The sequence below is a fragment of the Hylobates moloch genome, unplaced genomic scaffold (genome assembly GCF_009828535.3).
Source record: "Hylobates moloch isolate HMO894 unplaced genomic scaffold, HMol_V3 SCAFFOLD_19, whole genome shotgun sequence".
Taxonomy (NCBI): Eukaryota; Metazoa; Chordata; class Mammalia; order Primates; family Hylobatidae; genus Hylobates; species Hylobates moloch.
In genome coordinates this window covers 32692849-32714213 of record NW_026652294.1, presented here as the reverse complement: position 1 = coordinate 32714213, position 21365 = coordinate 32692849, and the positions used below count along the sequence as shown (strand labels likewise).

Genomic DNA, 21365 nt, shown 5'->3' with positions numbered 1-21365 from the left:
CCACTGTACCTGGCTAATTTTGTACTTTTAATTTTGTAGAAATGGGGTCTTGCTTTGTTATCTAGACTGATCTTGAACTCCTGGCTTCAGGCAATCTTCCTCCTGCTTGGGCCTCCCAAAGCACTGGGATTATAGGTGTGAGCCACTGCGTCTGGCCTCTTTTTTTTTTTTTTTTTTTTTTTTTTTTTTTAAAGAGAGACAGAGTTTCACTGTGTTGCTGAGGAAGGCCTCAAACTCCTGGGCTCAGCTGGGCAAGGTGGCTCATGCCTGTAATCGCAGCACTTTGGGAGGCCGAGTTGGGCGAATCACTTGAAGTCAGGAGTTGCAGACCAGCCTGTCCAGTGTGGTGAAACCTGGTCTCCACTAAAAATACAAAATCAGCTGAGCGTGGTGGCGGGCGCCTATAATCCCAGGTCCTTGGGAGCCTAAGGCACAAGAATCTGGGAGGCGGAGTTTGCAATGAGATAAGATTGTGACACTGCACTCCAGCCTGGGTGACAGAGCAATACACTGTCTCAAAAAGAAAAAAAAAAACCCTGGACTCAAGGGTTCCTCTCCTCTCAGTCTCCCAAGTAGCTGGGACTGCAGGTGCACGCCACTGCACCTGGTGAAAAAAAAAAAAAAGATTCGGATTTTGGCATGGTTTTCCTCTGCAGGGTAGAACCAAGGTTGAATTCTAAAATTGCTGGCAGGCCAGGTGTGGTGACAGCCCTGGTGATAACAGCCTGTGAGGATTGTTACCCCTGTGTAAGGATAGGCGTGCCATCATCCCTTCCTCCACACGTGTGCTCAGCCGGCTTCGTCACGACACAGGCAGGGTTAGCTGCTTGGTTTTCTCTTGTTTTGCAGACAGGGTCTTGTTGCCCAGGCTAGGGGGCAGCCTTGACTTCCCAGGAGGCTCAAGTGACCTCCTACCTCAGCCTCCCAAGTAACTGGGACCACAGGCGCACACCAGCACGGTTGGCCACGCTTGGCTTTTTTAATTATTTGTAGAGACAAGGTCTCACTCTTTTGCCAGGGCTGCTCTCAAAATCCTGAGCTCAAGCCATCCCCCCACCTCAGCTTCCCAAAGTGCTGGGATTACAGTCATGAGCCACCGCGCCAAGCCTGCTGCTATTTTTTTCTCAACTTCTGTATCTTATGTGTCTCTCTATCCCCTTCTTTCTGTCCCTCCTTTTCTCAGCATCCTATTACCCATACAATGACTTCAGGCCTCTGTAATTTTTAGAGAGTTCTTTAGGAAACAACGGAGGGGCCAATAGGCAAGCTGTTCCACCTGTAAGTGAGGTCAGGCTGGGCTTGGAAGAGGCCCTGCGGCTAGACTTACGTTGGCTTTGGCCAGTAGATGTGCCTGCGTACACTTTTAGGGAACCCAGTACAACCCCAGGAGCATAATTTGAAAGTTCCTGATACTGTATAAAATTCATAAATTGTGTGGAGGCTCATGCCTGTAATTAGCTGGGCATGGTGGCATGCACCTGTAGTCCCAACTACTCGGGAGGCTAAGGTTGGAGGATCCCGAGAGCCCAAGAGTTACAGGCTGCAGTGAGCCATGATGGTGTCACTGCACTCCAGCCTGAGTAACAGAGTGAGACCCTGTCTCAAAAACAAAAGATAAAAAGACGGCCGGGCATGGTGGCTCACGCCTGTAATCACAGCACTTGGGGAGGCCGAGGTGGGCGGATCACGAGGTCAGGAGATCGAGACCATCCTGGCTAACACGGTGAAACCCTGTCCCTGCTAAACAAAATACAAAAAACTAGCCGGGCGTGGTGCCGGGTGCCTATTGTCCCAGCTACTAGGGAGGCTGAGGCAGGAGAATGGTGTGAACCCGGGAGGCGGAGGTTGCGGTGAGCCGAGATTGTGCCACTGCACTCCAGCCTGGGTGACAGAGCAAGACTTTGTCTCCAAGGAAAAAAAAAAAAAAGATAAAAGGCATAAATGGGCTTTGGATCCAGATAGTTATGGGCTCAAATTCCCAGCCCTGTCACTAACTGTACCACCTCACGTGTATCGTGCAATTTCTCTAAACTGCCGTCTTTTCGTTTGTAAAATGAAAACAGTTCCTGTATTGCAGGATTATTATGAGGATTGGAAAATACCTTATATTTTAGTGTAATATAAAGTATTATAAAGTATAAAATGCCCTCTACTGTGCTATATAATAATTCAGTAAATAGTAGGTGGTTTAATAAAACCAAATGAACAGAGTATGCTCAGAATTCAAATATTGATACTTAAAGGATGGTCATAAAACTCTTTAGTCCAGTGACATCTGAGGCTCTATTTCACCATTCAGCATTTTCCCACAGGGTGAATCCATACATCAGACTGACCTCTGAAGTTTCATAGCAGGATAGAAATATATCATAGATTGTTAAAACTTTATATTTTGGCCGGGTGCGGTGGCTCACGCCTGTAATCCCAGCACTTTGAGAGGCCGAGGCGGGCAGATCACGAGGTCAGGAGATCAAGACCATTCTGACTAACACGGTGAAACCCCATCTCTACTAAAAGTACAAAAAAATTAGCTGGGCGTGGTGGCGGGTGCCTGTAGTCCCAGCTACTCGGGAGGCTGAGGCAGAAGAATGGCGTGAACCCGGGAGGCAGAGCTTGCAGTGAGCTGAGACAGCACCACTGCACTTCAGCCTGGGCGACAGAGCGAGACTCCATCTTAAAAAAAAAAAAAAAAAAAAAAAGGCCGGGCACAGTGGCTCACGCTTGTAATCCCAGCACTTTGGGAGGCTGAGGCGGGCGGATCACGAGGTCAGGAGATCTAGACCACAGTGAAACCCTGTCTCTACTAAAAAATACAAAAAATTAGCCGGGCGTGGTGGCGGGCGCCTGTAGTCCCAGCTACTCGGAGAGGCTGAGGCAGGAGAATGGCGTGAACCCGGGAGGCGGAGCTTGCAGTGAGCCGAGATTGCACCACTGCAGTCCAGTCTGGGCGACAGAGCGAGACTCCATCTCAAAAACAAAAAAAACTTCATATTTCATTTTGCAACAAGAGACATTTTATAAATACATGCTAAAACATAAGGTTTTTTTTGTTTTGTTTTTTGAGGCAGGATCTGGCTCTGTTGCCCAGGCTGGAGTGCAGTGGTGTGATCTCGGCTCACTGCAACCTCTGCCTCCTGGGCTCAAGCAATCCTCCCACCTCAGCCTCCCGAGTAGCTGGTACTATGAGCAACCACCACCACACCCAGCTAATTTTTGTATTTTTTGTAGAGACGGTTTCACCGTGTTGCTCAGGCGGGTCTCAAACTCCTGAGCTGAAGCAATCCATCCACCTGTGTCAGGCTCACCAAGTGCTGGGATTGCAGGTGTCAACCACTGTGCCCAGCCATAGTTGGTTTTTTTGACCCCTCATTGGGTAATGATCAGGTAACAAGCAGCTTTGAGGAAGCAGCAAGGTCTGTCCGATGGTGGGATTCGGGGGCTGGGCAGGCAGTGGCTTGTGAACTAGAGCTTGCTGAATGAGGTGGGGGTTTTCTGGGAGCTAATTGGAGTTGGAGTTTTGGCCTCTACCTGCCCATATGGGAAAAGGCTTGCCTTGGTCAGGAGGTGATAGAACACTTGATTCTCTAGGACCAAGTGACCTATGCTTGCCATGATCGCTTTCTGCTGTGCAACCAGTAACAGGCCAGGATGTGTGCGAGTGGGCTGGGGGATTGTGCTGCTGCCATATGCTAAAGAGGGGAGAAGGCGGCCGGGCGCGGTGTCTCACGCCTGTAATTCCAGCACTTTGGGAGGCCAAGGCAAGGTGGATCACAAGGTCAGGAATTCGAGACCAGCCTGGCCAAGATGGTGAAACTCCATCTCTACTAAAAATACAAAAATTAGCTGGGCACGGTGGTGGGCACCTGTAGTCCCAGCTACTCAGGAGGCTGTGGCAGGAGAATTGCTTGAACCTGGGAGGCGGAGCTTGCAGTGAGCCAAGATCACGCCACTGTCATCCAGCCTGGGTGACAGAGAGAGACTCCGTCTCAAAAAAAAAATGAAAAAAACAAAAAAGGGGGGAGAAAGCTGCTTTTCCTCACACAGGGCCTGCGGAGCAGGCAGAAAGCTGAGGGTAGTGAGTACAAAGAAAGGGAACACTAGCGAACTCACTGAAGCTGGGATTGCTCATGCAGAGACAGTTGAGGTTTCCAATGATTATCACTTTCCTTTTTTAATCAAAAAGTATCATTATCTGGGATCCTTTTTTACTTTATTCTCTTGTTTTTCCGCACTGCTAAAAACACTTCTTCCTTCTGCCTGCATTAACCACAAGTAATCAGTCTGGTGGCTGGGGCTGGGGAGGCAGCAAATGGCCATTTCTGTAATATCCCTAGAGCAGTCACATGGGCAGGGTGTGCCTAACCAGAGAATGGAGTTGTTCAGCTTGCATTCCTAACTGGAAATAAAGTGCTCTCCTTATTCTCCTCCTGCAGGTCGGTGAGCTGGTAAAGGTTACGAAGATTAATGTGAGTGGTCAGTGGGAAGGGGAGTGTAATGGCAAACGAGGTCACTTCCCATTCACACATGTCCGTCTGCTGGATCAACAGAATCCCGATGAGGACTTCAGCTGAGTATAGCTCAACAGTTTTGCTGACAGATGGGAACAATCTTTTTTTTTTTTTCCAACTGCCATCTATACAGTTTTCTTACAGATGTCAAAAGCAGTCTAGTTTATATAAGCATTCTGTTACCTGTGATCTTTTTTAGACTGAACTACTCCATTCCTAGTCTTATTTACCATATTCAGGGTACGAACTGGAGGGTTTGTGTGTTAGCTTCTGAATTGGCAATTGGAGGAGGTAGTGGTCATGCCTGTGTGTATCAGAGGGGATAGGTATCTTGCCTCCTTTCTCTCAGGCAATGCAAATCACCCTGTGGAAAACCGATGGACAGGAAGGAGTGTTACACACTGCTTACCCTGATTGATTCAGTGGTTTTGTTTTCATTCTGGAACCATACTATCAAATGGCGACAGACTGTTCCCTTCCACCCCCGTGAAGTAATCATGCACCGTGTGAATAGTATCAAGCAGGATTGCTTTCATTGTATGGAGCATGACCAGCGTATGACTCATTCTGACATTTCAGATCCTAAGAATTCTAAGAACACTACTAGAAGCATTTGTTCCCTCCTAGTCAATGCTTCATACTTTTTCTTGGGATTCTTTCAGCCCTTGACATTCTTGTCCCCCAAACCTGTAAGTAGGTTAATTCCTAAGATAAGTGTGTATTTTCATTCCAGGTGAAAAGCAGGATGTACCGAGCACTTTATTCAGTGCAAAGCTTTAAGCCAGTGTTGGATTCACTAAGTGGACAGCCAGTCTCCCAGCTCTCTGCCTTCCCCAAAAGGGTCGTAGTAGGTCACCCTTCTACAGCAGCTAACTAGAGTCCTAACTAATGGGATCTAGCAGGGCCATTTCTCCAGAGGGCCAGTATCCTATTAGGAGACTCTTGGAATTCTTAGGTTCTATTCGGAGTGGAAGGACCAATCACCTGTAATATTCTGTGGAAGGTTTTGGGGCCAAATTCTGCCCTCTGCATTCTGTGCAACTTGTATAAAAGTCAAGTTAGTATTACATGAGTTTGGGGTAGGGTTAGTGCTTTGAAAAGTGTTGAACCGGCTGGGCGCAGTGGCTCACATCTGTAATCCCAGCACTTTGGGAGGCCAAGGCGGGTGGATCATGAGGTCAGGAGTTTGAGACCAGCCTGGCCAATGTAGTGAAACGCCATCTCTACTAAAGATACAAAAAATTAGCCTGGCATGGTGGCGCGTGCCTGTAATCCCAGCTACTCGGGAGGCTGAGGCAGGAGAATTGCTTAAACCTGGGAGGCGGAGGATGCATTGAGCCGAGATAGCACCACTGCGTTCCAGCCTGGGCAACAGGGCAAGACTCAGTCTCAAGAAAAAAGAAAAAAGTTGAACCAGTCGTGAATTACTTATGTAGTATTCATTTCTCATGGGGAGAGTAATGCTGTTGAAGAACATTATAAACTGCCTTCATTTTTGGCTCTTTTTGTTTATGTTCAGGTTTAGTTTACAAACCCATTTAAGTATGGAATGATTTATACGGGGTCAGGTGCTCCACAAAATAGACCTATGAGACCAAAAATGATCTAGGCTATTTAGACGATAGCATGAAACTTCCACGTTAGTTCTCAGTCTATAAAGGCACTTACCGGTCTGTGGTGTGGTATGACCAATAGAAACACCTTATAGTTTGCTTTGGACCTCATTTTGGAAAAATAATCTGCCTTTCTAATTGTTCTGCATAGGTTAATATGATAAATTTGCATTCTTTGAACCTATACCAGATTGTGGTATCCAATGACTGGCACATTGTCTGACATACAGTCAGTGTGCACGTATTTGTCTGAGTGAATGAGGAGACTGAGAAACTGGTGACGTGGCACAGGGAAGCCAGCTGGCCCAGGATTCCATACATGACCACAAGCAGACTAATGAGTTGACGCTAATTTAATGTATTTTTACCTCACACTAAGGTCATGCTTGATAAAGACATGAAACTCAACTTTTAAAATGTTAGCACAGTGCTATGCACAGAGTGGGTGCTCATTAGTGTTGAATGAACAAATTTGTAATATTAGATGTAATTCCATCTGACTGCTTTGTTAAATTTTCAGTTAGAACATAGATACTGTAAAATCCACATACACATGAAATCTTGTTTTCCTGAAAGTATGGCATCTGAAATATTTGTAGAAAAACCTTGTCGCAACTGATTTGAATGTTCCTATTTTCTTTTCCTTTGACTTTGATATTGGCTTGTAATGTCTCTTCATCGTATGTAATATCAGTGGAACAGGCAGCACCACTCAAGTCCTAAGGAGTCCTCAGTGATCGGTGATCCAGAGCCGTTCCATGAACCACTGGGCTGGATTTGGCTGTTGGGTGTGGCAGTTAATGCGCATCAAGAAATCAAAGGATGTCTTTTAAGTGTCTTCCAAAAACAAAACAAATGCTGAAATCCTATTGGCAAAGTAAACTGAAATTGGCTGCTATATTTTATATAATCATTTCTGCAAATCCCATTTTTCGAATACTAATATTTGACATGGTTAATTCTTATTAATTTGTTGGAATTGTTTATTGTTAATAATGCAAATAGATAATTTTTAATTATCCACAAGTAACATTTCACTGTTAATGGTTTGAAATAGGTGATAAGCAAACCAATTTGAAATAAAATATAAACATGTGCCATTGTATTATAACACTATACACTTTCTTGACAGTTAAATTTAAAAAAATTTTTTTTGGTAGCATGTATTGTATATGTTTATAGTATATGTAGTAAATAAAAATATGGCCAAATGTTTGGCTTGGTGATCTTTTGGAAAAAGTAATCTTTGAATATTTTTCACAAAAGAGCTAAATCTTTTTTTTTTTTTTTTTTTTTTTGAGACAGAGTTTCGCTCTTGTGGCCTAAGCTGGGGTGCAGTGATGCGATCTCAGCTCACTGTAACTTCCGCCTCCCACGTTCAAGCGATTCTCCTGCCTCTGCCTCCCGAGTAGCTGGGGTTACAGGCATGCACCACCACGCCCAGCTAATTTTTTGTATTTTTAGTAGAAATGGGGTTTCACCATGTTAGCCAGGCTGGTCTCGAACTCCTGACCTCAGGTGATCTACCTGCCTCCGCCTCCTAAAGTGCTGGGATTACAGGCTTCAGCCACCACCGCGTGCAGCGAGACGTAAATCTTTATGCTTAGGGAATAGGAGGTATGTGCCTTCAGCAGCCTATAGTCATATAATTAGATAAACAATTATACAAGCTCAGTGGGTGTTTATTAAAGATGGGATTAGGCCAGGCGTGGTGGCTCATGCCTGTAATCCCAGCACCTTGGGAGGCCGAGGTGAGCGGATCGCAAGGTCAGGAGTTTGAGACCAGCCTGGCCAACATAGTGAAACTCCGTCTCTACTAAAAATACAAAAATTTGGCTGAGCATGATGGCTCACGCCTGTAATCCCAGCACTTGAGGAGGCTGAGGTGGGTGGATCACAAGGTCAGGAGATAGACACCATCCTGGCTAACATGGTGAAACCCCATCTCTTCTAAAAATACGAAAAATTAGCTGGGCATGGTGGCGTGCGCCTGTAGTCCCAGCTACACGGGACGCTGAGGCAGGAGAATCGCTTGAACCCGGGAGGCAGAGGTTGCAGTGATCCGAGATGGCACCACCGTACTCCAGCCTGAGCAACAGAGCAAGACACTGTCTCAATCAATCAATCGATAAAATACAAAAATTAGCCAGGCGTTGTGGTGTGCATCTGTAGTCACAGCTACTCAGGAGGCTGAGGCAGGTGAATTACTTGAACCTGGGAAGTGGAGATTGCAGTAAGCTGAGATACGCCACTGCACTCCAGCCTAGGTGACAAAGCGAGACTCCATCTCAGAAAAAAAAAAAAAAGATGGGATTAATCAATGGTGAGATATATAGATACAGATTTTTTTAAAATTTTTATTTATTTATTTTTGAGATGGAGTTTCACTCTTGTTTCCCAGGCTGGAGTGCAGTGCTGCGATCTTGGCTCACTGCACCCTCCACCTCCCGGGTTCAAGCGATTCCCCTGCCTCAGCCTCCCGAGTAGCTGGGATTACAGGCGTGTGCCACCATGCCCAGCTAATTTTTTTAGTAGAAACGGGATTTCTCCATGTTGGTCAGGCTGGTCTGGAACTCCCAACCTCAGGTGATCCGCCTGCCTCAGCCTCCCAAAGTGCTAGGATTACAGGGATTAGCCACCGTATCTGGCCCTTTTTTTTTTGGCGGGGGGGGCGGGGGTGGGAAACGGAGTTTCGCCCTTGGTGCACAGGCTGGAGTGCAGTGGTGCTATCTCAGCTCGTTGTAACCCCTGCCTCCTGTGTTCAAGCGATTCTTCTGCCTCACCCTCCTGAGTAGCTGGGATTACAGGCATATGCCACCATACCTGGCTAATTTTTGTATTTTTAGTAGAGATGGGATTTCGCCATTTTGGCCAGGCTGGTCTCAAACCTCCTGACCTCAGGTGATCCACCCGTCTTGGCCTCCCAAAGTACTGGGATTACAGGTGTGAGCCACCGTGCCTGGCCTCGTGATTTTTTTTTTTTTTTTTTTTTTTAAAGACGAAATTTCACTCTCGTGCCCAAGGCTGGAGTGCAATGGTGCGATCTCAGCTTGCTGCAACCTCGCCTCCCGGGTTCAAGCGATTCTCCTGCCTCAGCCTCCCGAGTAGCTGGGATTACAAGCGCCTGCCACCAGGCCCGGCTAATTTTTGTATTTTTAGTAGAGACGGGGTTTCACCATGTTGGCCAGGCTGGTCTTGAACTGACCTTAGGTGATCCACCCGCCTCGGCCTCCCAACATGCTGGAATTACAGGCGTGAGCCACCGCGCCCAGCCTCTGGCCTGGTGATATTTTTAAGGGTCTCCATCAGTATGAGTCATAAAATACTGATTTGAGGGGACCATAAGAATCATATAAAGGCCTGAAAGCAGGCTAGGTACAGTGGCTTATGCCTGTAATCCTAGCACTTGGGAGGCCTAGGCGGTGGAATCACTTGAGATCAGGAGTTTAAAACTAGCCTGGCCCACATGGTGAAACACTGTCTCTACTAAAAATACAAAACAAAATCAGCTGGGTGTGGTGGTGTGCGCCTGTAATCCCAGCCACTTAGGCAGCCGAGGCAGAAGAATTGCTTGAACCCAAGAGACTGACGGTGCAGTGAGATTGTGCCACTTCACTCCAGCCTGAGCGACAGGGTAAGACCCTGTCTGAAACAAAACCCAAAACCAAAAAAAAACCTGTTGAATGGTGTGTTCCTTTATACAGTCTACAGTATTCATACCAGCTGTCGTATTTTGTGACCTTGACTTCCAGGTTAAATTCTATTCCTCTTACAGGTATGAAAAGATGAGAGGGGGCCGGTATAGAAGAAAATGTGAAAATAACCATTAGCCCTGCTAAGTTTGACAGGGAGAGGCGGAGAACGTGGCGTGCGGTTGCCATACATGTTCTGAAGACTATGAAATGGGAGATAAGGTAGAGGGCAAAAAAGAACCAGCCATCTAGAAGTGAAGCTCAAAAACAGAGCAGGCCGGGCGCAGTGGCTCACGCCTGTCATCCCAGCGCTTTGGGAGACCGAGGTAGGCAGATCACCTGAGGTCAGGAGTTGGAGACCAGCCTGGCCAACATGGTGAAATACCATCGCTACTAAAAATACAAAACTAGACAGTCATAGTGGCACTTGCCTGTAATCCCAGCTACTCGGGAGGCTGAGGCAGGATAACTGCTTGAACCCGGGAGGTGGAGGTTGCAGTGAGCCAAAGTCATGCCACTGCACTCCAGCCTGGGCCACAGTGCAAGACTCTGTCTCCAAAAAAAAAAAAAAAGGTACCTCTTGTTATTTAGGCCTTCAACTCAAGAAAGCAACTAACGGTCAGAGTTCTTGTGACTGTTCTTGTGCATCATGGTTAAAGTCACAACCCCATTTTAATGTGAAGGTGGGTTAAAGATAGAGTTGGGGCCGGGTGCGGTGGCTCATGCCTGGGATCCCAACACTGGGAGGCCAAGGCGAGTGCATCAGTTGAGGTCAGGAGTTTGAGACCAGCCTGGCCAACATGGCAAAACTCCTTCTCTACTAAAAATACAAAAATTAGCCGGGCGTGGTGCCGCACACCTGTAATCCCAGCTACTCGGGAGGCTGAGGTAGGAGAATTGCTTGAACCTGGCAGGTGGAGGTTGCAGTGAGCTGAGATCACGCCACTGCACTCCAGCCTGGGCAACAAGAGCGAGACTCCATCTCAAAAAAAAAAAAAAAAAAAAAAAAAGACGGAGCGCCGTGGCTCACGCCTGTAATCCCAACACTTTGGGAGCTGAGGCAGGTGGATCACGAGGTCAAGAGATCAAGACCATCCTGGCCAGCATGGTGAAACCCTGTCTCTACTAAAAATACAAAAATTATCCGGGTGTGGTGGCGCATGCCTGTAATCCCAGCTACTCGGGAGGCTGAGGCAGGAGAATCACTTGAACCCGGGAGTTGGAGGTTGTAGTGAGCCGAGATCACGCCAATGCACTCCAGCCCGGCGATGGAGCCAGACTCCCTCTCAAAAACAGAAAAGGTAGAATTGGCGTGAGTCTGAGACCACATCCTTTTAGGAGCCTTTTAATATAACAAAAAAAGGAGAAAGCCAGATACCATCCTCAAAAAATGTAAGAGAAAGTGGTTTATTTCTCCTTTTCTCCCATTAGAATCAGTGCCTCCTCTACTTTCACTTTTTCTTCTGAAGAAAAATTTGCCCCAGTTTCTCATTTCCCTCGTTGGGCATGCCTGTGGGATCAGGTTTATGTCTGAACTGGCCAGTTGCTTCTGGTTCCTCAGTAAGCCCTGCCATATGATCAAGGGCAGTCTTTTCTGTTGTTGTCATGGTGACCGACATTTACATCAGCAAGAACCAGGGAAAACTTGTTTGGAATCACTTGTGGCAAATTTCATGTTAGTGGAAAGATAAAACACCAGTGTACTGGGCTAGCAACTAGAATTTGGAACAACAGGATGAACTTTGTCTATTTTTTTTCTGGTGAGATCAATTTTATAGGTGCCACTTTTGGCTATTCGAAAAACTATGATACTTAGGCCAGGCATGGTGGCTTACGCCTGTAATCCCAGCACTTTCGGAGGCCGATGTGGGCAGATCACCTGAGGTTGGGAGTTCGAGACTAGCCTGGCCAACATGGTGAAACCCCATGTCTAATAAAAATACAAAAATTAAGGCCGGGTGCAGTGGCTCACGCCTGTCATCCCAGCACTTTGGGAGGCCAAAACAGGCAGATTACTTGAGGTCGGGAGTTCGAGACCAGCCTGGCCAACGTGGTGAAACCCTGTCTCTACTAAAAATACAAAAACTAGCTGGACCTAGTGGCAGGCACCTGTAATCCTAGCTACTTGGGAGGCTGAGACAGGAGAATTGCTTGAACCTGGGAGGTGGAGGTTGCAGTGAGCCGAGATCATGCCACTGCTCTCTAGGCTGGGAGAAAGAGCAAGACTCCATCTCAAAAAAAAAAAAAAAAAAGCCGGGCGTGGTGGCGCATACCTGTAGTCCCAGCTACTTGAGAGGCTGAGGCAGGAGAATCACTTGAGCCCAGGAAGCGGAGGTTGCAGTGAGCCGAGATCACACCATTTCACTCCAGCCTGAGCATCACAGCAGGACTCTGTCTCAAAACAAACAAAGTTACTCTATCAGTTAGCTTTTGCCGCAAAGCAAACCATGCCAATCCTTAGTGGCTTAAAATAACAATCACTTAGGCCAGGCACAGTGGCTCACGCTTGTAATCCCAGCACTTTGAGAGGCCGAGGCGGGCGGATCACGAGGTCAGGAGATCGAGACCACGGTGAAACCCCGTCTCTACTAAAAAATACAAAAAATTGGCCGGGCGTGGCCGGGCGCGGTGGCTCACGCCTGTAATCCCAGCACTTTGGGAGGCCGAGGCGGGCGGATCACGAGGTCAGGAGATCGAGACCACCCTAGCTAACACGGTGAAACCCCGTCTCAACTAAAAATACAAAAATTAGCCACGCCAGGTGGCGGGCACCTGTAGTCCCAGCTACTCGGGAGCTGAGGCAGGAGAATGGTGTGAACCCCGGGGCGGAGCCTGCAGTGAGCCGAGATCGTGCCACTGCACTCCAGCCTGGCGACAGCGGTAGACTCTGTCTCAAAAAAAAAAAAATTGGCCGGGCGTGGCGCCTGTAGTCCCAGCTACTCGGAGAGGCTGAGGCAGGAGAATGGTGTGAACCCGGGAGGTGGAGCTTGCAGTGAGCCGAGATCGTGCCACTGCACTGCAGCCTGGGTGAAAGAGCGAGACTCCGTTTCAAAAATAAAAGAAAATGCAAACTTGGGGAGGGAAGAAAGGTCACACAAGGCTGCCACGTCACACCTGGAGGGTTGCACAGCTGCCGAGCAGAGGTGCTCCTTGCTTCCCAGACGGTGCAGCTGCTGAATTCCCCTGCATTCTATTGATCAAAGCAAGGCACAGGGCCAGCTGAAACTCCAGCAGGCTTTGTCTGCTTGCAGGATCATCGTTTTTGTTTTGTTTGAGACAGGGTCTCATTTTGTCACCCAGGCTGCAGTGTGGTGGCATAGTCACAGCCCACTGCAGCCTCGACCTCCTGGGCTCAAAGTATCCTCCCACCTTAACCTTGTGATTGGTGGGAACTGCAGGTGCACATCACGGCACCCAGCTAATTTTTGTATTTTTTTATAGAGATGGGGGTTTCACCACATTGGCCAGGTTGGTCTAGAACTCCTGAGCTCAGCCAGTCCTCCTGCCTCAGCTTCCCTTACTGCTGGGAGGGACCCTCTGTTTTTGTGAGATGGAGTCTTGCTCTATCACCCAGGCTGGAGTGCAGTGGCGCAATCTTGGCTCACTGTATCCTCCGCCTCCTGGGATCAAGTGATTTTCCTGCCTCAGCCTCCTGAGTAGCGGGGATTACAGATACCTACCACCACGCCTGGATATTTTTTGTATTTTTAGTAGAGACGGGGTTTCGCCACGTTGCTTAGGCTGGTCTTGAACTCCTGAGCTCGGTTGATCTGCCTGCCTCAGCCTCCCAAAGTGCTGGGATTACAGGTGTGAGCCACTGCGCCCAGCAGGATCATTTTTTAATTCAAACAAGGGCATTTCTTTGGCAGGGGTACCTTTTTTAATGAGTCCCACAAAAGTTCCTTATGAGCCAACAGGGCCATGATATTCAAATGAAAGTTAGCACAGAGCTGGTTACTAAAGAATAGGCAAGGGCACAGGGTACGCAATGCAGCAAAATGAAGTAAGCACAAAACTAAAGACACAACTCTTATTAATGGATCAGAATAAATCAATGAGGAATTGAGAGAAATAGGAGCAAGGAAAAACAACAGACTCAGGGAGGTTAATATGTCTAAATTGAATTCAGAAGTCACCAGAAAAAGCACACAAAATATGATTTATTTCTATAAAAGGCAAATCTATAGAGATAGGGAATAGATTAGTGGTTGCCTAGGGCTGGGAGTAGGAATGGAGATTGATTGTAAATGGGCACAAAGTTTGATTTTAGTATGATGGGAATGCTCTAAAATTAGACTGTGGCGATGGCTGGATAACTCTGTAATATACTAAAACTCATTGAATTCTTGCTCAAAATAGGTGAATTCATGGTGTGGAAATTGTTTCTCAATGAACATATTCTTTTATTTTGTTTTGCTTTTTGAGATGGAGTCTTGCTCTGTCTAGAGATGGGGTTTTACCATGTTGACCCAGCTGGTCTCCCAATTCCTGACTTCAGGTCATCTGCCCACCTCAGCCTCCCAAAGTGCCAGGATTACAGGCGTGAGCCCCTGTGCCCGGCCCCAACAAACATATTCTTTAAATATTGTCACTTTTCCATCTTAGCACAATAAGGGCAAAGGAAGCTTGCAGCAAGCACCACCTCTGAGGTATTCTGGCAAAAAAAAAAAAAAAAAAAAAAAAAACAACCTGAACCTGGCTGTCATCCAGTTACCACTTTACAGGAAATTTAAGGAATAGGAAACAATTTAAATAGCATCACAAGGAAGCAAGGAAACAAGTCCAGAGGGCCAGGTATGGTGGTTCACACCTGTAATCACGGGGTCAGGAGATCGAGACCATCCCGGCTAAAATGGTGAAACCTTGTCTCTACTAAAAATACAAAAATTACCTGGGTGTGGTGGCAGGCACCTTAATCCCAGCTACTCAGGAGGCTGAGTTGGGAATGGCTTGAACCCGGGAGGTGGAGGTTGCAGTGAGTGGAGATTGTGCCACTGTACTCCAGCCTAGGTGACAGAGCGAGACCCCCCGTTTCCAAAAAAAAAAAAAAAAAAGTCCAGAATGTGAGATATTTTACATGACAAACAGCCCAGAGTCATCGTCTTTCCACACATGATATGAAAAATAAAATGGCTGGGCGTGGTGGCTCATGCCTGTGATCCCAGCACTTTGGGAGGCCGAGGCGGGCGGATCACCTCAGGTTGGGAGTTCGAGACCAGCCTGAGCAACATGGAGAAACGCCGTCTCTACTAAAAACACAAAATTAGCCAGGCGTGGTGGCACATGCCTGTAATCCCAGCTACTAGGGAGGCTAAGGCAGGAGAATTGCTTGAACCTGGGAGGTGGAGGTTGTGGTGGGCCAAGATTGCGCCATTGTACTCCAGCCTGGGCAGTAAGAGTGAAACTCTGTCTTAAAAAAAAAAAAAAGGCAGGAAGAGGCGGGGCACAGTGGCTCACGCCTGTAATCCCAGCACTCTGAGAGGCCGAGGTGGGCAGATCACCTGAGGTCAGGAGTTCGAGACCATCCTGGTGAACATGGCGAAACCCTGTCTCTACTAAAAATATAAAAATTAGGGCCGAGCGCAGTGGCTCATGCCTGTAATCCCAACACTTTAGAAGGCCAAGGCAGGCAGATTACCTGAGATTGGGAGTTAGAGACCAGCTTGGCCAACATGGTGAAACCCTGTCTCTACTAAAAATACAAAAAATTAGCCGGGTGTGGTGGTGGACACCTGTAGTCCCAGCTATTCAGGAGGCTGAGGCAGGAGAATGGCGTGAACCCCGGAGGCGGAGGTTGCACTGAGCCGAGACCGTGCCACTGCACTCCAGCCTGGGCGACAGAGGGAGACTCCTCTCAAAGACAAACAAAACAAAAAACCGCCTAAACCCACAGGGCATCAGCCTAATGGCTAAGGTTAGCATGACCATAAAGCACAAATAACATTTCCAAACAGAAACATGACAAACTCCTCCCCGACCAGAGACACGTTAGCCCCAACATAACCCCCTCCAGCCAGAAAGATGTCAGCCCCAAGATAACCCTCTCCACCCAAGACATTCCAACCCTGCCATAAAACTTCCCCACACAGAAACATTCCCAGCTTGTAATAAGCCCCCTCACCCTCAAACCAATATATACTCTCAGTCTGTAAGAGTAAGCACTCTTGACTGAAGTCGGCCAGAAGCCCCTCTCAGGTTTATTTTCTCTAAAATAAATCTGTCTTTAACTGTTGAGCCACATTTCATGTTTTTTTCTTCTTTCTTTCACTCTTAGAGAGCATCACTTGAGCCCAGGAGTTTGAGTCCAGACTGCAAAATAGCAAGACGTTTGTGTCTAAAAAATCAAATAGAGGCCAGGTGCGGTGGCTCACGCCTGTAATCCCATCAATTTGGGAGGCCGAGGCAGGCGGATCACTTGAGGTCAGGAGTTCCAGACCAGCCTGACCAACGTGGTGAAACCCCATCTCTACTAAACTACAAAAATTAGCCAGGCATGGTGGCGGGCACCTGTAATCCCAGCTACTTGGGAGGTTAAGGAAGGAGAATCGCTTGAACCCAGGAGGTGGAGGTTGCGGTGAGCCAAGATTGCACCATTGCACTCCAGCTTGGGCAACAGAATGAGACTCTGTCTCAAAGAGTAAATAAATTAGGCCAGGCATGGTGTCTCAGGCCTGTAATCCCAGCACTTTGGGAGGCTGAGGTGGGCAGATCACTAGGTCAGGAGATCGAGACCACAGTGAAACCCTGTCTCTACTAAAAATACAAAAAATTAGCCGGGCGTGGTGGCGGGCGCCTGTAGTCCCAGCTACAGGCTGAGGCAGGAGAATGGCGTGAACCCGGCAGGCGGAGCTTGCAGTGAGCCGAGATTGCGCCACTGTACTCCAGCCTGGGCGACAGAGCGAGACTCCATCTCAAAAAAAAAATTAGCCAGGCATGGTGGCGGGTGCCTGTAGCCCCAGCTACTCGGGAGGCTGAGGCAGGAGAATGGCGTGAACCCGGGAGGCGGAGCTTGCAGTGAGCCGAGATCGTGCCACTGCACTCCAGCCTGGGCGACAGAGCGAGACTCCATCTCAAAAAAAGAAAAACAAAATAATTTATCAGAAACCAATAGTAAACCTCAATGGTGAAACACCAGAGTCATTCCCATTAAAATCAAGTATTCAATAGAATTCAATAATGCCCATTATTATCTCTCTTATTTAATATTTCTCTGAAGCTCCAAGTCAATGCAGAAAGAAGTTAGAATTAGGCCGGGTGCGGTGGCTCACGCTTGTAATCCCAGCACTTTGGGAGGCCGAGGCAGGCGGATCACGAGGTCAGGAGATCGAGACCATCCTGGCTAACACGGTGAAACCCCGTCTCTACTAAAAATACAAAAAATTAGCCGGGCGTGGTGGCGGGCGCCTGTAGTCCCAGCTACTCGGAGAGGCTGAGGCAGGAGAATGGCGTGAACCTGGGAGGCGGAGCTTGCAGTGAGCCGAGACTGCGCCACTGCACTCCAGCCTGGGTGACAAAGGTCTAATATCCAGAATCTACAAAGAACTTGGCCGGGCGTGGTGGCTCACGCCTGTAATCCCAGCACTTTGGGAGGCAGATCATGAGGTCAGGAGTTCGAGACCAGCCTGGCTATCATGGTGAAAGTCCGTTTCTACTAAAGATACAAAAAATTAGCTGGGTATGGTGGCAGGTGCCTGTAATCCCAGCTACTTGGCAGGCTGAGGCAGGAGAATCGCTTGAACCCGGGACGTGGAGGTTGCAGTGAGCCGAGATCGCGCCATTGCACTCCAGCCCAGACGACAGGGTGAAAGTCTGTCTCAAAAATAAATAAATAGATTAATTAATTAATTAAAATAAGTAAGAGCTCTATGGCTGGGTGCGGTGGCTCACACCTGTAATCCCAGCATTTTGGGAGGCCAAGCCAGGCAGATCATGAGATGAAGAGATGGAGACCATCCTAGCCAACATGGTGAAACCCTGTCTCCACTAAAAATACAAAAATTAGCTGGGTGTGGTGGCGTGTGCGTGTAATCCCAGCTACTCCGGAGGCTGAGACAGGAGAATCAGTTGAACCTGGGAGGCGGAGGTTGCAGTGAGCCGAGGTAGCGCCATTGGACTCCAGCCTGGTGACAGAACAAGATTCTGTCTCAAAAAACAAAAACAAAAACAAAAAAAAAGCTCTACATATTCCAAAGGAAGAGATAAAATTATTATTTCACTCTTAAAAACTAAACAAAATTACTGAAGGCCGGGCACAGTAGCTCACACCTCTAATCCCAGCACTTTTGGAGGCTGAGGAGGGAGGATCGCTTGAACCCAGGAGTTTGAGACCAGCCTGAGCAACATGGCAAAACTCTATCTCTACAAAATGCAAAATACAAAAATATTAGCTAAGGGTGGAGGTGCACGCCTGTGGTTGAGGTGGGAGGTTGGGGTGGGAGGATCCCTTGCACTCAGGGAGGTCGAGGCTGCAGTGAGCCGTGATCACACTACGACACTCCAACCTGGACAACAGAGTGAGACCCTGTCTCAAAATCAATGAATCAAATGACTGAAAAACTATTAGAATAAGACGGCCAGGGGTGGTGGCTCACGCCTGTAATCCCAGCACTTAGGGAGGCTGAGGCAGGTGGATCACGAGGTCAGGAGATCAAGACCATCCTGGCTAACACGGTGAAACCCCATCTCTACTTAAAAAATATAAAAAATTAGCCGGGCATGGCTGGGGACGGTGGCTCACACCTGTAATCCCAGCACTTTCGGAGGCCGAGGCGGGTGGATCACCAGGTCAGGAGATCGAGACCATCCTGGCTAACATGGTGAAACCCGTCTCTACTAAAAATACAAAAAATTAGCCGGGCATGGTGGTGGGCGCCTATAGTCCCAGCTACTCCGGAGGCTGAGGTGGGAGAATGGCGTGAACCTGGGAGGCAGAGGTTGCAGTGAGCCAAGATCGTGCCACTGCATTCCAGCCTGGGCGACAAAGCGAGACTCCGTCTCAAAAAAAAAAAAAAAAGAACTAATAAGACAGTTCAGTAAGGCAGTTGGGTACAAGATAACTATCAAAAATCATTGATTTGATTTGGGGCTGGGTGCAGTGGCTCATGCCTGTAATCTCAGCACTTTGGGAGGCTGAGGCTGGCAGATCGTTGAGCCCAGGCATTTGAGATCAGACAGAGCAACATGGCGAAACCCCGTCTATACAAAAAAAAAAAAGTGATTTTTGTATATATCAGTGGAAGTATAGATCAATCAGAAATATAAAATAGGGCCGGACGCGGTGGCTTACGCCTGTAATCCCAGCACTCTGGGAGGCCGAGGTGGGCGGATTGCCTGAGGTCAGGAGTTCAAGACCAGCCTGGCCAACATGGTGAAACCCTGTCTCTACTAAAAATACAAAAATTAGCCAGGCGTGGTGGCCATACCTGCAATCCCAGCTACTTGGGAGGCTGAGGCAGGAGAATTGCTTGAGTCTGGGAGGCGGAGGTTGCAGTGAGCTGAGATCGTGCCACTACACTCCAGCCTGGCCGACAGAGTGAGACTCTGTCTCAAAAAAAAAAAAAAAAAAGAAATATGAAATAGGGGGAGAGCCCATTTATAACATCAATAGCCTCCCAAATACTTGGGAACAAAGTTATTTAGAAATATGTGAGACCTCTATACATCTAACTATACAATTGTACTTAAGATCATTTCAGGCTGGGCGCAGTGGCTCACGCCTGTAATCCCAGCACTTTGGGAGGCTGAGGCGGGCAGATCGCCTGAGGTCAGGAGTTCAAGACTAGCCTGGCCAACATCGTGAAACCCCATCTCTACTAAAAATAAAAATTTAGCCAGGCGTGGTGGCGTGCGCCTGTAGTCCCAGCTACTCAGGAGGCTGAAGCAGGAGAATCGTTTGAAGCCGGAGGCAGAGGTTGCAGTGAGCCGAGATTGTGCCACTGCACTCCAGCCTAGGTGACAGAGTGAGACTTTGTCTCAAAAAAAAAAAATCATTTCAGCAAGGAGACTGGAATAAAATTGGAGAATTTTCCTGAGAAAACTCAATTTTGAACATATCTCAAATTCTTGGGCTGGGTGCAGTGGCTCACATCTGTCATCCCAGCACTTTGGGAGGGCGAGGTGGGTGGATTACATGAGGTCAGGATTTTGAGACTAGTCTGGCCAACATGGCGAAATCCCATCTCTACTAAATACAAGAAACTAGCCGGGCGTAGTGGCACATGCCTATAATTCCAGCTACTTGGGAGGCTGGGGCAGGAGAATCACTGGAACCCGGGAGGCAGAAGTTGCAGTGAGCTGAGATTGCGCCATTGCACTGGAGCCTGGGCCACAAGAGCGAAACTTTGTCTAAAAAAAAAAAAAAAAAGAAAAGAAAAAAAGAAAAAATTTCCAATTCTCTTTTAATTAATCTATAAATTCAGAGCAGCCCCCCAAAAAACCTACATGGGTCTTGGGAGAACTTTTCTTTTTCCTTTTTTTTTTTTTTTTGAGGTAGAGTCTCGCTCTGTCACCCAGGCTGGAGTGCAGTGGCGCAATCTCGGCTCACTGCAAGCTCCGCCTCCCGGGCTCACGCCATTCTCCTGCCTCAGTCTCCTGAGTAGCTGGGACCACAGGCGCCCGCCACCACGCCCAGCTAATTTTTTGTACTTTTAGTAGAGACGGGGTTTCACCGTGTTAGCCAGGATGGTCTCGATCTCCTGACCTCGTGATCCGCCCGCCTCGGCCTCCCAAAGTGCTGGGATTACAGGCGTGAGCCACCGCGCCCAGCCGAGAGAACTTTTCAAGTTGATTCTAAAGTTCATCTAGCAGAGTAAAAGTACAAAATGAGTGAAATTTTGAAGAAAAAATATTCTACCAGATATAAAAATGTACTATAATGGTATTATATTTAAAATCTTATCGACATAAGAACAAACGGATCAGTGGAACTGAATAGATTCTAGAACCAGACATAGGAAAATTTGAAACATAATAAACATGTCACTTCAAATCACTTTAGATATGGATTTTTTTTTTTTTTTTTTTTTGAGATGAGGTCTTGATCTGTCGCCAGGCTGGAGTGCAGTGGCTCAGTCTCGGCTCACTGCAACCTCCAACTCCCTAGTTCAAGCGATTCTCCTGCCTCAGCCTTCCGAGTAGCTGGGATTACAGGTACGTGCCACCACACCTGGCTAATTTTTGCATTTTTAGTAGAGAAGAGGTTTCACCATGTTGGTCATGCTGGTCTTGAACTCCTGACGTCATGATCCGCCTGCCTTGGCCTCCCAAAGTGCTGGGGTGATAGGCGTGAGCCACCGTGCCCGGCCTTTGTATTTTTAGTAGAGAAGGGGTTTCACCATGTTGGCCAGGCTGGTCTCAAACTCCTGACTTCAGGTGATCCACCCGCCTCAGATTCCCAAAGTGCTGGGATTACGGAAGTGAGCCAGTGAGCCTGGTTAATGATATTTTTTTAACATCTATTTCCTTCTCATAGTGCTTAGTACACTGCCACGTATCCAGGGGCTCTCCGGACGGACTAAGTGAGTTCTTGTTTCTTTTTTTTTTTTTTTTTTTTT

The 21365-nt window shown here is 47.7% G+C and overlaps 1 protein-coding gene across 2 annotated transcripts in view; it reads left to right on the top strand.

Moving 5' to 3' along the window:
* Window positions 1-7360, top strand: part of CRK (CRK proto-oncogene, adaptor protein) — a 35450-nt gene extending 28090 nt beyond the window's left edge. For both annotated transcript variants that reach the window (XM_032137868.2, XM_032137867.2), the window contains exon 3: window positions 4434-7360. In XM_032137868.2, the coding sequence (XP_031993759.1) occupies window positions 4434-4441 (8 nt within the window). In that variant the 3' untranslated portion in view covers window positions 4442-7360. The remainder of the gene's footprint in view (window positions 1-4433) is intronic.
* Window positions 7361-21365: the final 14005 nt, after the last annotated feature.